The 14667-nt window shown below is 47.1% G+C and overlaps 2 protein-coding genes across 4 annotated transcripts in view; one reads left to right on the top strand and one right to left on the bottom strand.

The window, feature by feature from the left end:
• The window catches only part of SAMD4A (sterile alpha motif domain containing 4A), a 214267-nt gene extending 209541 nt beyond the window's left edge, over positions 1-4726 (bottom strand). For 2 of the 3 annotated variants that reach the window (XM_058740670.1, XM_058740673.1), the window contains exons 1-2: positions 4588-4726; positions 2734-3350 (exon numbers count right to left, since the gene is read on the bottom strand). In XM_058740670.1, the coding sequence (XP_058596653.1) occupies positions 2734-2929 (196 nt within the window). In that variant the 5' untranslated portion in view covers positions 2930-3350; positions 4588-4726. Of the gene's footprint in view, positions 1-2733; positions 3351-3489; positions 3676-4587 lie in introns of those variants that run through there. The other variant, XM_058740671.1, reaches the window with a different exon arrangement.
• Positions 4727-5015: 289 nt separating this feature from the next.
• LOC131517981 (uncharacterized) lies at positions 5016-10104 on the top strand. The gene is made up of 4 exons (XM_058740580.1): positions 5016-5033; positions 5275-5724; positions 7439-7471; positions 8949-10104. Exons 1-4 carry the CDS (start codon positions 5016-5018, stop codon positions 9174-9176), a joined length of 729 nt encoding a protein of 242 aa, XP_058596563.1. The 3' UTR covers positions 9177-10104.
• The last annotated feature ends 4563 nt before the right edge of the window (positions 10105-14667 follow it).

The raw sequence follows: 14667 nt of genomic DNA, 5'->3' as shown, positions 1-14667 counted from the left end.
ATAGGAAACCTCAGCCAGCCAATGAATGAGTCATTCCACACAGCCTAGTTTTCTGAATGGGTAAGAGCTTTACAAACCAAAACAGCCTTGGAGGTTAATTATCTTGACTGTCACTATTTTCAAAGTTTATGGCATATTTTCCTCTCTTCTCAAAGAGTGTATTCAAAAATGTATCCTTTTTGGTAGTTCACTCTCATTCATGGTAAATAGTAATTATTTACTTATTACAGAACAATGCCTGCAGAATCAATTGAGGGTTCCTACCCTAACATTCCCAAACCTTCAGGGCTTCTACTTCCAATTCTTGTGTCTAAAGTTATAATATTTCTGTCTCTTTCCTGGTTGTCAAGCTGTCAAGGGTCACCTCATTCTAAATGTGCTACCCCTAATACACCATGGATTCTTTCTCACATTAAAAAAATTGTTAGGGTTGTTATCTAAAATAAGAATAAGTATGTTCTGAGAAAGGGTCTGAAGTATTCTCCCATACTTGATGCCCTCTATTCTGGTTGCTGAGTGGACATTTTTGCCCCACTGGTTCTTGGTTAGGTTCCAGATATGTGAGAGAGCCATATTCCAGGCTTGGATATATGCTATGACCAATCTTGATTCTCTGTATGATCCCCATACTGCAGAAGTAAATTGAACCATCACACGACCTCACTAATGAATTTCTGTCCTGGCCACAGGACAAGTGCAAGGGTTTCAAAGAAAGCAAAATTTCTGGGTTGTAACATTAATTCAGAAACTGGAAAATGGTCCCTATCTTACATAATGGCTCTAGATTTTGTATACCTATGGCACTTAGCAGCAGGAACAGGTAGGTTTCCACAAAGCAAAAAGTATAGCAAAATAAAATTTTTGAGGAAAAAGATTGCCAAATGACTTTTAAAAACACAGAAGTTCAATTTTTTTTTTTTTTGGTCTATTAAATGACGAGACTTTTAAAGTAAGTGATTTCCTTCTACACCACACATTTAATGGCTTCACTTACTGAAATGCTACTATGTGGGGAAAAGTCTCCTTTAACCCAAAGGGCAAGAATGTTGCTCTAACATTTGAGTCACCTGAAGATTCATTATTTTAAACAGTCCCTTCAAGCACTGAAGTCAAACATTCCACACAAATTACTGTTCTTAAATCCCCTGCAGTCTATAACACACGAAAGTTTACATAACCTTGTTTGTCAAACCCGAGAAAACAATATCAAGCAGGTGAACCAGACTACCCTGTCACATCAAGGACAGAAGTCAAGAGAGCAGATCATCAGTCTTCCTGGTTATGCTCCCACACCCTTAGGAAGGAGCCTGGCCCTTCAGCTATTTATAAATGTGTAAATGAACAGAAGGGGCCCTGCCCCTGCCACCCTTGTAACAGGGGGTGCTGTTTGGGCTCTTGCTGAATCCCACTGGGGCCTGTGTGATCTGTCTCAGTGCAGCCTTCCACACCTGGAGGCACAAGGACCTCTGGGTGCAGCCCTGTCTGGTCAGGAAAAGGGCTGTGAGGATTTCCCGGCTCACTTCCAGCCTCTGATTCTATATATGGAAACAACCCATCCAAGGGTTTTCAGCCTCATGAGCACCACACCAGGGAGGAGGAGTAAGGAGGAGGCCAGCTCTCCTCTTGCTGCCCTGACCGCACACTCACTTAGTGTCTCCCAGGCCCTGCTGCCCTCAACTGGACCTTGTCATCAAATGGCAGCCCAGACCTCTGCTGAGTCTCGCAGGCTGGAGGCTTTAACGTGGAACAGCTGGAAGAGGACCCTGCATTCTTTTCTCTGTGTAAACACTGGGGGCTCTGTTCACCCTCCTGCGGCAGCAGGAACTAAAGAATTTCCCCTATCCAAAATTACAACGGACCTTGCCCCTACCCCCCATCCTCACCCCACCTCCCCACCCCAGGATATAATTTCAGTCTGTCACCACCCATGCTAGCAAATAGAAAACTGCTGAACCTTTCCAGTACATTCATTTTCTATACTAGTGGAGAGGTCTGTAAATATGAAACGATTCTGTTATATTCAGTAAAGTTTTCCAACAAAAATATGAAGGACCCTGATTCATGCCTGCTCTCTACCGAGACCCTTTCTGTAAGACCGTTTCTACAAGATCCACATCGACACGACGAGGTCGTGATAAAGAAGTATAACCTCATAGTATACAAACTGCGAATGTAGCATCACCTGCATATTAGTCTGAAGACAGAGCTCTGAAACTGGAATATCCATAGGGAAAAATGAATAATAAAATTGAATTTTCATGTATCCCTCATACAGCCTAATCAAAGCTTGGCTCTCTGAAGGGCAGCCCGGGTTTCTTCATGTGTTGCTGAAATCCAGAGAGCCACGTTGCCCAAAAGAAGAAGAAGAAGAAAAAAAAAAAAAAAAAGCCCAGAAAATCCAGACTCTACGTGACCTGACTTACTTATTTCCCAGGAAACTGCATGAGAGAAAAATCAATCATTCATGCTACCGTGGCTACCACACGGAATGGGCTGAAGGAGTTGACAGTGGGCAAAAAACCAAAGCGGCCAACGGAGGTAAGTGGGCGTAGGGACTGGGGGGGGGGGGGGGGGGCAGGGAGGGGTGACATGCCAAGGGCCCCGGCCCGCGCCCTCGGTGTACCCGCTGGGAGGCGGCCGGGGGCGGGGCCCAGGCCCGAGGCTGGGAAGCAGGAGGGGATGGGGGAAGGAGAAAGGGGGGAACAGGAGGGACAGCAGCGGCCGCGCACTTACCGGGGCTGTTGGCCTCGCCTTCGAGGACGTGCAGCTCGGCGCAGTCGGCCAGTGAGTGCTCCAGGCAGAGCTGGAGGAAACGGGCCTGGGTCTGGCTCACGCGCTTAAGCAGAGACAGCAGCGCAACAGTCTGCTCGCACTCGTTCCAGCCCTTAAACCAGCCCGCCAGCACCCCGACCTGGTCGCGAAACATCATGGTTAGGGGGCGGCCCTCGGTCTACGAAGCCCCCTCGGCGCCCCAGCCCGCCCCGCCCGCCCCAAAGTTTGGCGGAGCCGCAGCCCCGCGGCCGCCGGAGACGCGTTCCCGTTCCAAGGTGGCTCCGGTGCCCGGACGCTGCAGGTACTGCCTCGGCTCCTGCCTCTCTCGTCTGGTTTCAGTTATGTTCCGGTGGTTCTGGCTGATTTCCCCAGAGATGATGACAGACAGTAGCACGGAAATGTTTCTTTTTAAAAAAATAACGATTAAAAAATTCCCCACAAGGCACACAAACTGAAAGAATGCTCTTTCCCCCCCCTTTCGCAGCTCCGGGATGGTGATTTCCGGCGTCCCGGGGTCTCTTCCCCGCTGGGCGGCAGCTCGGACCCTTCACACCCGCATTCCCGAGCGGCGATCACCACTGGAAGGAGAGAAAGGCTGCAGTGAGACCTCGGCCAGCGAGGGAGCGCGCCCGGGAAACGAGCGCATCAGAGGGGGCGGGGGGGGGGGCGCCCCGCTGGGGGTTTGGTCCCCCCAAATTCCGGCCGCCCCCTCCGCACCCGGATGCGGGAGATGAGGTATTCCCGTTCCGGGAATGGCCAGAAGCCTCCTTCCCAGGTGCGGGAGTAGACCCCACGGCTTCCTGTTGCTGCCTCTGCGAACGGCTGGTGCTCCCTACACACGCCACCCGGGGTGGCCTCGAGGGCTGAGCCTGCAAACGCCAGCACCAGCAACAGATCTTCCTCGCGCGGAAAACTTGCAATGCGGCTGCGAAGGGGCGCGGGGGTGGGGGTGGGGGCTAATGCAAAACAGAGGCGGAGGCAGCGGCAGCCCGAGTTCCTTCCCCTCCTCCTCCTCCTCCCACTCCTCCCCCTCCTCCCACTCCTCCTCCTCCTTCTCTACCTCCCCCTCCTCCCACTCCTCCTCCTCCACCTCCCGGAGAAGCAGCCGAGCGGCTGCAGCTCCATCTACAGCAACAGCCAGCATCTCCGCCGCCAGGCGCCCCTCTGGATTTAGGCCGTGAGCAGCCGCGGCAGCAGCTCGAGACAAAAATAAACTCCCCACCCAAAGCTCCGTGCCCAGCGGGCGGAGGCGCAGCCCGAGCCCCGGCTCCCCCGCGCCGCGCCTCTCCAGCCCACCCGGGAGGTCTCCGAGGGCCTGCTTTGCCCTGAACGATCAGATGTGTGCGTGCGTGTGCGTTTGTGTGTACGCGCGTGTGTGCTTTAGGCATTCTGCCCCGGCTGCCACCGCCTACGGGCGGGTCCGGCCAGCCCAGCACCTCGCCCGCGCTTCCCAGGCCGAAGGCGGAACGGCTCCAGGCGCGCGCCGAGCGCGGAGACAGCCGGAGTCCGAAACACTGCTTCCCCCGGCGGGCAGGGCGGCTCCGCCGAGACTGCGGCTCAGCGCCGCCCGCACACGCCCCCCAACGACCGCAAAGAAGAAAGTTCAGCTTCGGGGGCTCCCCCAGTCCTATCCCTGTCTGGTGGCGGCTGGCGGCGGAGAGAAGAGCCCAGCGGCCAACCCTCGAGGGGCCGCTCGCTGCCGGCACCCCGCTTCCCGCCTCCCAGAACTTCTCGAGTAGAGGGGGAAGTCTCTTGGGAGGAGAACCCAGTGACCGGCGGGTCCCCTGCCGCGGTCGGAAGGGTGGGGGCGCTCACCTCGGCGCGGCTCATCCCGGCGGCTCGGGGCCCCGTGCGCGGGTCGGGGGCCGAGGCGGCTCTCAGCGAGGGTCTGGGCGCCCGGAGCGCGGGCTGCGGGCCATGCCGTCGGGGCGGGCGGCGCTCAGAGAGTGCGGTGCTGCGGGTCCGGGCCGCCGCCGCCGCCGCTGCTGCCGCCTCCAGTGTCGGCTCGCGGAGGACTGAGCCGCCGAGCCGGAGCTCCCCACATGCTACTGATTAACATACACCATTACATCATGGGCTTGGCAGGGAGCGCCCGAGAGGGGGGAGAGGAACCCGGGCGGCGGCGGCAGCACGCGGGGGGAGTCGGGGGGAGGATCCCCGGACCCCGCGGGCGACGGGGGTGGGGGGGCGGATTCCTACGTGGGGACCAGAAAAGGGGAGGGGAGCGGAGAGGGAGGAGCCGGATGGCGCGGAGGGGTCTGGTTGGAAGAACCTCCCGGCGGAGGGAAGAAGTTTGGGGAAGGGGAGGGGTCCGAGTGAATTCCTCCCCGGCCGTCTGAGAGTTCTGGAGGGGTCGGGGCCCTCGAGTCGCCCGAGCGCTGGCAGTAGACGACTCGGAGGGCGCTTGAGAGGGGGCGGTGCTGCCACCGGCTGCTCGTCCTTGGGAATGTGGTTCGCCGACTCGAGTGACCCCTGAGTCCTCCTGGGGCCCGGGGGTGGCAGATCTGTTTGCCCGGCGGACGGTGGAGACGTGGGGTCCCTGCCGCGGGGGGCGTGGACGGGTTCCGGGGGTCTCCGAGGCCCAGGGGCGGTGCACTGAGCTGGGCGTGCCTGGGTGCCGGCCTCCTTCCTTGTGGCCCTTGTCCAAGGGGCGCGAGAAGTGCCTGGCCTAATCACCCCTCACCTGGCTCTGGCCTTGGCTGCCCTTTGCTCTCGTCGGCGGCCTCGCGGGCCACCCGGCCCCCCTCTTGGACCTCTCTCTCCCCTCGGGAAGCCACCCGACCTCTGGGACCAGCCCGGGAGCTCTGCCTGAGTACTGTCGTGTGGAGTGGGAGAAGAGCGCCGCCCTGGGCGGCAGGAAGGCGAGCGAGGCCACCTGTCAGCGCGTCGGACTCTCCAGGCTGGGCGGTTGACCTGGACCTGGGCAGTGCGCGAGGCCGAGGCCGTGTCTGGGTCAGTGTTCCACCGGCGCGGAAGAGAATAGCGGGGAGCGGCGGCCAGTGGAGCAGCCTAAAGTGGGCTGGAAAAGCGCCGCCGGGTATGGTCTCCAAAGTAGAGGGTTGGTTAAAAATCCCCTAAAAACCTGAAAATCGCTGTACCTTCTATTATCAGGTGAATATTCACGGGTGGACTTGATGGCCAAATCCGGGCTATCTCCGTGTTTTCAGTGAAACACTGAGCCCTTGAACACTTTCTCCAGCAACTTGAAGCTTTGTTTATAAGAGTACTTCTGAGAAACCAGTGAAATAACGTGCTTCAGACCCAGCCTTCCCTACTCTCGTGAACACAGTATTTTTGAAGATAAAGTATTTGAGATATTATTCCACTAATTCACACTTTCGTTTTTCAACTACAGCATATGATATGCCCCTGGAATTTCAATCTTCCCTTCCTTCCTCAAACCTAGTTTCTGCACCGTGTACTCCGTGTCAGACACGTGACAGTACCTAACCCTCTGTTGGGGGTATTGAAAGGTCTTGTGGGGCTGCAGAAGTTTAGATACTTTCGTTAAAATAGGATATGTGAATAATTGTTTAAGATCATTATTAACCAGCCAGGAAAGGTATCTGCATAATTTAATGACTATCTTCCCTAAAATCGAGAATCCTAGGGTCAATGTTTTATTTTTGTTTGGCGTTATTATTATAGAGGCAGAAAATCTTGTCATATCATTTTCTCCAAGACATTACTGTCAATTAGCTAGTCCTTAGTAATAACTTCTATCGGGAAGTGGGAAGGAGAGTTCCAGCACAGTCTACCCTGGTATATACTTGGCTATCAATGGCAGCCAAAGCAGAAGTTCTCCATCTGGAGCCTTTGAAAGCCCTCAAGAATTTATATATATATATATATATATATATATATATATATATATATATATATATATATATATATATATTTTAAGTGGAAGAAACATCAGTTTCATTAACTTATTTATTGTCACCTGCAGATTACTAAAGGAATAGTAAAACTAAAAAAAAAACAAAGCCAACAAACCTTGAGGCAATCTTCAAAAATTCTAATGCTGAAGAAAGAAAATACTACCACCTACTGGAAAAATGTAGTTCTTACAGCAGCCTTTAACCGAGGAAAAGATCTTGATTTAGTTAATTTTTGAGCTACTTTTGAGAAATACAAAGATGAGCAGGAATGAGTTACCAGTCCCCCTTGTTTTTGTGGGATGACAATACTCGTGATTTCCCATGCCTCTGGGCCTTTTCTCTGATAAGACAGAGAATACAGATAAAACCCAGTGAGGCTGCTTCATTATTCCTCAGAGTGAAGTCAAGACTCTGAAGGAAGGAAAGGAATACTATGAGCTAAATATATGTTTGTGTATTAAATGTGGAATTTTCCTATATGAACCTGTACCCAATTTTTATGGATAATTAAGAAGTAGCTAACAAGTACTAAAGGTTCACACCCCTTGGAAAAGCAATGAAAATATGAGATAGAGGACATTATTGTTATGTCTGTGTTCACTATTTTTTATTTAGTCATTTGAAAAATACCTATTGTTCACCTACTTTATGCCAGGCAGTAGGTTAGGCAGTGAGTACACAGAGCACAGGTACTGAGTCCATCATGGTGTACCAAACAAAAGATAGATCAGAATATCAAATTAATTCACATTCTTTTAACATTCTTTTGTTTTTCTCCTCCCTAGACTCTGCAAAGGAAAGAAATTAGTGTTTGCTCGGTGAGTAATACTTTTTATCAAATAACTCAAATGTTCAAATGTTTCAAAGATGACTAAGTCCAGCTAAATCAGTGCTATGTTTATAAGTCACTGCTTAAGAACATGTTTAGGTATTGTTTATATCAATAAGCTATCTCCAGGAGCCCATGTCTATGGATTTTAAATTCATAGTTCTAGGAGTAATAACATAAAACAAAAAGTATATTAGTTATAGAGACATTAGAACAAGTTATCTTTAATTATTTGCTTTATTAATTAGCAAAAGTGTTAGAAGTATTAAAATCTGGGGGTGCCTGGGTGACTCGGTTGAGCATCAGACTTTGGCTCAAGTCATGATCTTGTGGTTCATGAGTTCAGGTCCCAGGATGGGCTCTGTGCTGACAGCTCAGAACCTGGAGCCTGCTTCGGATTCTGTGTCTCCCTCTATCTATCCCTCCCCGCTCACACTGTCTCTGTCTGTCTCAAAAATAAACATTAAAAAAAATTTTTTTTGACGAAGTATTAAAATCTCCACCGAAGGGTGAATGACAATGAATATTTTTCATTAATTCAATCATTTAATAAATCTATATTGAGCATTTATTCTGTATCAGGTTTAAGATAGATGTTTAAGATACAATGTTTGAGATACATGGTGTTTTCTATCTAACATTTTCTATCAAACATGGTGCTTTCTTTTTTTTTTTTTTTTTTTTTTAATTTTTTTTTTTCCAACGTTTTTTATTTATTTTTGGGACAGAGAGAGACAGAGCATGAACGGGGGAGGAGCAGAGAGAGAGGGAGACACAGAATCGGAAACAGGCTCCAGGCTCCGAGCCATCAGCCCAGAGCCCGACGCGGGGCTCGAACTCACGGACCGTGAGATCGTGACCTGGCTGAAGTCGGACGCTTAACCGACTGCGCCACCCAGGCGCCCCAAACATGGTGCTTTCTATCTAACATTACAGATGGCGTTTTCTATCTAATATATATATATAATCTTACATATAAGTTATATGTATAATTTGTATTTAATATGTAAATATATTTATAAATAAAATTTAATAATAAAATAAATAGTGATAAATAATTATAAAATAAATAATAAAAATGATGAAAGAAATAAAACTTCATATATCCATTATATATTAAAATATAGATTTTATTGCATATATGCATAGAAAAGGGTGTTGAAAAGATTTCCACCATGATGGTAACTACTGGTGATTTCCCTGGATGATGGAATTACTGAGGATTATTATCTTGTTTCTCTATATTGTCTAATTTTTCTACCATACATACAAAAGTTAAAACAAAACACTGCATAAGCTCAAAACGACTGACTAAAATTAAATGTAGAAAGTATTCTGAAAAAACTACACTGTAAAACTTAGTTCTTCAACTCCTAATAATTGTTTAGGAGTCTGTTTGCTTCTTCCAGGGTCTTGTCTTAGCCTCATTACTGTGCCTCATGGCCTCAACATTCTTGTCTTTCCAGCCCCTGGTTCAGACACTTCCTGTGGTTTCTGAATCAACATTGAATACATTCCAAGCTCTTTGGCCTAAAATACAAAGACTCCAGCATTTGGCCACTATCTGCTGCTCTGGACTTTTCTCCAGAATTTCATTCACTAATTCATTCAACAAGAAGTATTTATCTAATATAAATCACTGTGCAGGGCAAATAGAGGATACAAAAGTCGAAGAGAGGGCATGGTCTCTTTAATCTCTGGTGGAGAACATAAAGTATGGGGGTGCACGCGCGCGCACACACACACGTTTCACTGAAAGGTACAATACACAGTGGGTCTAGGGGAAGATTGCACACAGTGTTGAACAATACCAGAGGAGGCAGAAATTCTGCCAGAAATTTCAGAAACACAGTAGGCATCTGGTGCCTTATGTGTTGGTGCTCATTGGATAGTGTCAACAGAGATGGGCAAAATTTTAGGAATCTATCCTACTGCAACTATAGCATTATTACTGTAAGGTATACAAAAATATACAAGAATGTTAATACAAGAATGTTAATTTCAGCATTATTTGTATAGCAAAACACTAGACTGCAGACTAGTGTGTGAATAAATTATCAAACCTCCATACTATAAGTCTTATACAACTGCTTTTAAAAATGAGTTATAGTTGGAAAAAATGCATCAGAAATATGATAGATTGATGGATAAAGGGATTATAGGTAAAGTAATATGTGATAAGCATGAAAAAATGTTAATTATAGAATCTAGAGTGTATAGGTATTAATCATTCAATTCTTCCAATTTTTCTGCAAACTCATGTGTATAATTGTTGGGGATAAAAATGATGAGTCAAATTTCTATGTATTGGCCTAGAGATAAGCATTTTTTAAGTCGTAGAATAATGTTTATGCTATGATTCTGTTTTTGTGGTTAAGAGACCCAGTTCTAAAGCAAGAGTCCTGAGTCTTGGAACACAACCCTACCAACTGACTAGCCATTTGACCTTTTACTAGTCACTTCCCACTCTGTGCCTTAATTTCATTGGTAACAAATCTACCTAATTATTGTTATGAGTAAATAAGTCAATACATTTAAATTTCTTAAAACAGTGCAGGCATATAGTAAGTGTTTGATAATATTATTAAATATGATTGTTTGAGAGGAGAAAGAGGTTATGTGGGATGGCAGAGAGCAAACAAACTTTTGTGTCTCTCTGTAAATATGCTATAAATACAAATACACATATATTTGTATGAGAATGTTTATTTGTATGTTTGGTACAACCCCATGAGGGAACAATCAGACAAATCCAGAAAGAGGGATATTCTCAAAGACAGCTGGTCTGGAAAATATGGTGGAAGGGCTGTCCTAGATTAAAAGAGACAGAAGGCATATAACAACCATATGCAATGTTTTATCCTTGATTGCCTCCAGGCTTGAAAAATTAGCTATTAAAGACATTGGGGGACAATTGGGGATACTGATATTGGTATTAGGCGATTATTATTAGTTATTAGTTTTGTTAGATGTGACCATGGTATTGTGGTCATGAAAGAGAGTAGTTTTGTTTGTTTGTTTTTAAAGGATATTCATGCTGAGGTGTTTGGGTGAGGGGTCAAGATGTCTGCAGCTTAGTTTGAAATTGTTTAGCAAAAAGGTACATGGTTAAAATGTATGTGGCAAGCGTTGAACCAGGTGGTGAGTATAATGGGTGTACACTGAACTATCTTTCCTCATTTTCTGTGTGTTTGAAATTTTTCTTAATTAAAAAATTGAAAAATAGAGTTAAGTATTAAGGTTTTAAAACACAGAGATGGGGTTTGTGAACACCATTTGCAAAGGCAAGGAGATGTGCAAGTTCATAGTAAATGCTGTCAATGCTTTGGCATTAAGAACAAAGGTATGAGTTGTAATAATATTAAACTTGACTGCTGTGTTTCTCAAAGTGGGAGTCCATGAACCTTACACATCAGAATCACCTGGGAGTTTATTTTAAAAGGCAGATCTCTGAGTTCCTCTGTAGGTGCAGTGAATCAGGGGGCGCCTGGGTGGCTCGGTTGGTTGAGCATCTGACTCAGGTCATGATCCCAGGGTCGTGGGATTGAGGCCCATGTGGGGCTCTGTGCTGAGCATGGACGGAGCCTTATTGAGATTCTCTCTTTCCCTCCCCGCCCCTCAAAAAGATGTAGTGAATCAGAATCTTAAATCTTAAAGTTTCCATGTGAGTCTCAATTAGAGTGTTTACTAAACTTCCCCTGTCACAAGATGAACGTTGGCTGTTTAGTACCATACAGATTCCCGGGCCCCTTGCCTGATAATTCTGATTCTTTTGGGCTGGGACTTGAGAATTTGTATATTTAGAAAATGTTCTAGGTCATTTTGTGATTGGATCAGTTTGGAAAACGCTGAGTTAGAAAACTCTGAAGAACCTCAAAGTAGAGTTTCCTAAGCACACTTGGTAAGAATCACCTGGGCTGCTAGTAGAAGGCACTCATATTTGCAGCCCTCACCAAAACCTTCTAAATTAGAATCTTCTGGGAGTGGGCCTGGAAGTCCATGTTTCTTTTTTTTTTTTTTTTTTTTTAACGTTTATTTATTTTTGAGACAGAGAGAGACAGAGCATGAACGGGGGAGGGTCTGAGAGAGAGGGAGACACAGAATCGGAAACAGGCTCCAGGCTCCGAGCCATCAGCCCAGAGCCTGACGCGGGGCTCGAACTCACGGACCGCGAGATCGTGACCTGGCTGAAGTCGGACGCTCAACCGACTGCGCCACCCAGGCGCCCCTGGAAGTCCATGTTTCTATCAAGAGCCCCTGGTGATTCTTTTTTTTAATATATAAATATTTTATTTTATTATTTTTTTTATTTTAGAGAGAGAGCATGCCCACAAGTGGGGGAGAAGGGCAGAGGGAGAGAAAGAGAGAGAATCCAACCAGGCTGAGAATCCCAACACTCAGCGAAGAGCCAGATGTGGGTCTCGGTACCACGAGCCTGGTATCATGAACTAAACTGAAATCAAGAGTCAGATGTTCAACTGACTGAGCCATCCAGGTGCCCTGGTGATTCTTAAGATCAGACAAGTGGGGGAGCATCAGTGCACAGGTGTACAAAGCCATCTGAAGGGAACAGCCTGTTGAAGTGGTGGGAGCAGCAACAGAAGCATTAAGAGGAGAGGTCCCGAGCGAGCTCTCGCTAGATGAAAGATAGCACTTTTCTCTTCTTGGTGTGTCATTCGGGTCCATCTCTAAGTGTCCTAGTCCCCACATTCCAGTCCCAAGAATCTGGATAGAGGACGTCTTCCCACATGGAGCAGCTACAGATGAAAAGGTGCTGGTGGGGAATGTGTGGAGTTTTGGAAGGTAGAGTTGTCATGCAAATTAATACTCAGCCATGCCAGATATATGCCAAAATCTCACAAGCTTGCTGAATATATGTCAACCCCTGATAGACGAATTCTTTTTTCTTAGCCTGCAAAAGGAAACGCCTGATGAATTCGTACGGTAAGGACGTCCCTTTGAATGGTCCTAGGGAAATACCCAGACATCTCACTTCAAGCAGTTTTATACTCTACTTTCCTGTGAAATTGTGCAACGTATGTCGACAAAGAGGAATATCTGTCACTGAAATAAGGTTGTCATGATGGTAGAGTGGACTCTGAGCCAGACACGCTGGAACTATGCCCCGCCTGTTTTCACCGGCTGCCCCTTCTTACCTCATTTCATGCTGCCTCCCCACCCTCCGCCTACATTCAGTTCCTCAAATGTGCCAAGCTCATTCTCTTCTGGAGGACTTTGCACTTACTATTCCTGGAGAATTATGTCTTTCTGGCTCCTCATCCAGCACTTCAAAAGGCTGACTCCTCCCTCAGGTCTTAGCTCAAATGTCACCTTCTTAGAGAGGCCTTTTTAGAGCCCACTATCTAAAGCAGAGAGAGGCCCTTTCCCTACCGAAGCAGGTACCACAACGGAACTTGTATTGCTTGTTCCTGATCTCTCTCCACTCACCAGATTTCCAGCTCCACAAGTGCAGGGACCCGTTCTTTCTTATTTATCCTCAGGACCTTCAGTACTTTCTAGGACCTGTCACCCAGAAGTGCACAGTAACTATTTGTGAGTTGAATGAATGAATCTCGGGGTTGGAAGCTCCCTCAGAAGACTCTGGGTCCAGTGCCCCATCCTGTACTTAAATACCCTATTACTGTGTTTCGAGACCCAGTCCATGAGCATATTTTTACCTAAACTGCAGCAAAACAAGAGAAGCAAGAATAACATATTCTCGTTTTTTCACTCTTCCAAATTTATTCAGCTTCAAGGACTTTACTCTGACATTATGCTCTTCCTGCTTGAAGGGTAGGGGAGGTATTAAAGTATCTTATAGTAAATGATAGTAATATTGGGCTATTGATATCCTTATTTGGAGAAATTAAAAAAAAAAACAAAATTTGTTGACTTTAGCTGGTCTCCTGGTTTTCCTGGCCCATGAAATTCAGAAGTCTGCATCCCTCTGCATTCAGAGGTCACATCCCTCCATCTAAGTGGCCGTTTCGATGACCTTGGAGTGGCCATTGGCATTGATGATTAAAATGTGCTTTCTGTAAGTACTTGGTCTGTCCCTCTGTAACTTGCACCCATGGCAGCCATGGACGTGCACCTGTCAGCTCCCCTTCAAGGGTCTGCCACAGGATGGTGTTGCCAACACCAGCTGCTGTCTCTTTGCTCAGGGACACCCCATCCACTTAGTGGAGACTTTCTCAGGACTATGCTGTGGTCTGAGGCCCTTCCTCCTCAGTCCTTCTTTCCTCTCTGTTTTCACAGTCCTGGTCTGAAGGCTCTCCCTGCCTTGTCCCACTCCCTCCCCATTGAACCTTCACAGGTATTTCCCCCAATAAATAGCGTATACATCTAATCTTGGCATCTCCTTGTTGAAGGACCATCCTAAACAGACATACTATCCCCTGGCTTCATGTGACCCTAGGAATTGGACAAGGGACTCCAAATGTGATCTGACCGGCTGTGCAATTGTGGAGAGGGGACCATCCATCTCACCACCCATAAAATGGAGAAAATTCTACTCATCTTACAGGGCTGTTGTGAAACTGGAGTGAATAGCACATGCACTGCCTCCCAGTGCCTGATGCCCAGTAATGCAATGCCTGTCCCTACCCGACCCCACCGCCATCACTGTGAGGCTGCGGAAACGGCTGTTCAAAAGCTGCTCTGATCTATGAAGAAACATTTTATAGGTTCAAGGGAAAAGTGAACAAAAGTATAGAGTTTTTGAAAGTTGTACATTTTGAAAGAGCTGAATGAAGGTCTCCTAGGGTTATAAATGTGTCGTATCAGACAATCTCATGTAAAATGAGCTTTAGTGCAAATTCTAACTTCCGAAGAGCAGACGATTAGGCAGTCATGTGAGTGGAATGGGATGTAAGTGAGCTAGAAACAGAGGTGCCAAACGGAGGAATCCGTTTCCTGGTCGAGAGGGATGAGTCCAGGTGGTTCTCTGTCCTCAGTCCTCAGAAAAGGTATACAACCGCTGATGTGCATGCTGGTGAGAGTAGGCTGTTCAGGTCGAGATGTAGAGAAGGAATTAGCAATGGTTAAGTGTCAGACTTTGGCTCAGGTCATGATCTCACAGTTCGTGGGTTCTAGCCCCGCATCAGGATCTGCACTGGCAGCTCAGAACCTGTAGCCTGTTTCGAATTTTGTGTCTCCCCCTCTCTTTGCTCCTCCCCCGATTGT

Source organism: Neofelis nebulosa, chromosome 7 (genome assembly GCF_028018385.1).
Source record: "Neofelis nebulosa isolate mNeoNeb1 chromosome 7, mNeoNeb1.pri, whole genome shotgun sequence".
Lineage (NCBI taxonomy): Eukaryota > Metazoa > Chordata > Mammalia > Carnivora > Felidae > Neofelis > Neofelis nebulosa.
The sequence above is the reverse complement of the archived record's forward strand: the minus strand, read 5'-3'. Positions and strand labels throughout refer to the sequence as shown.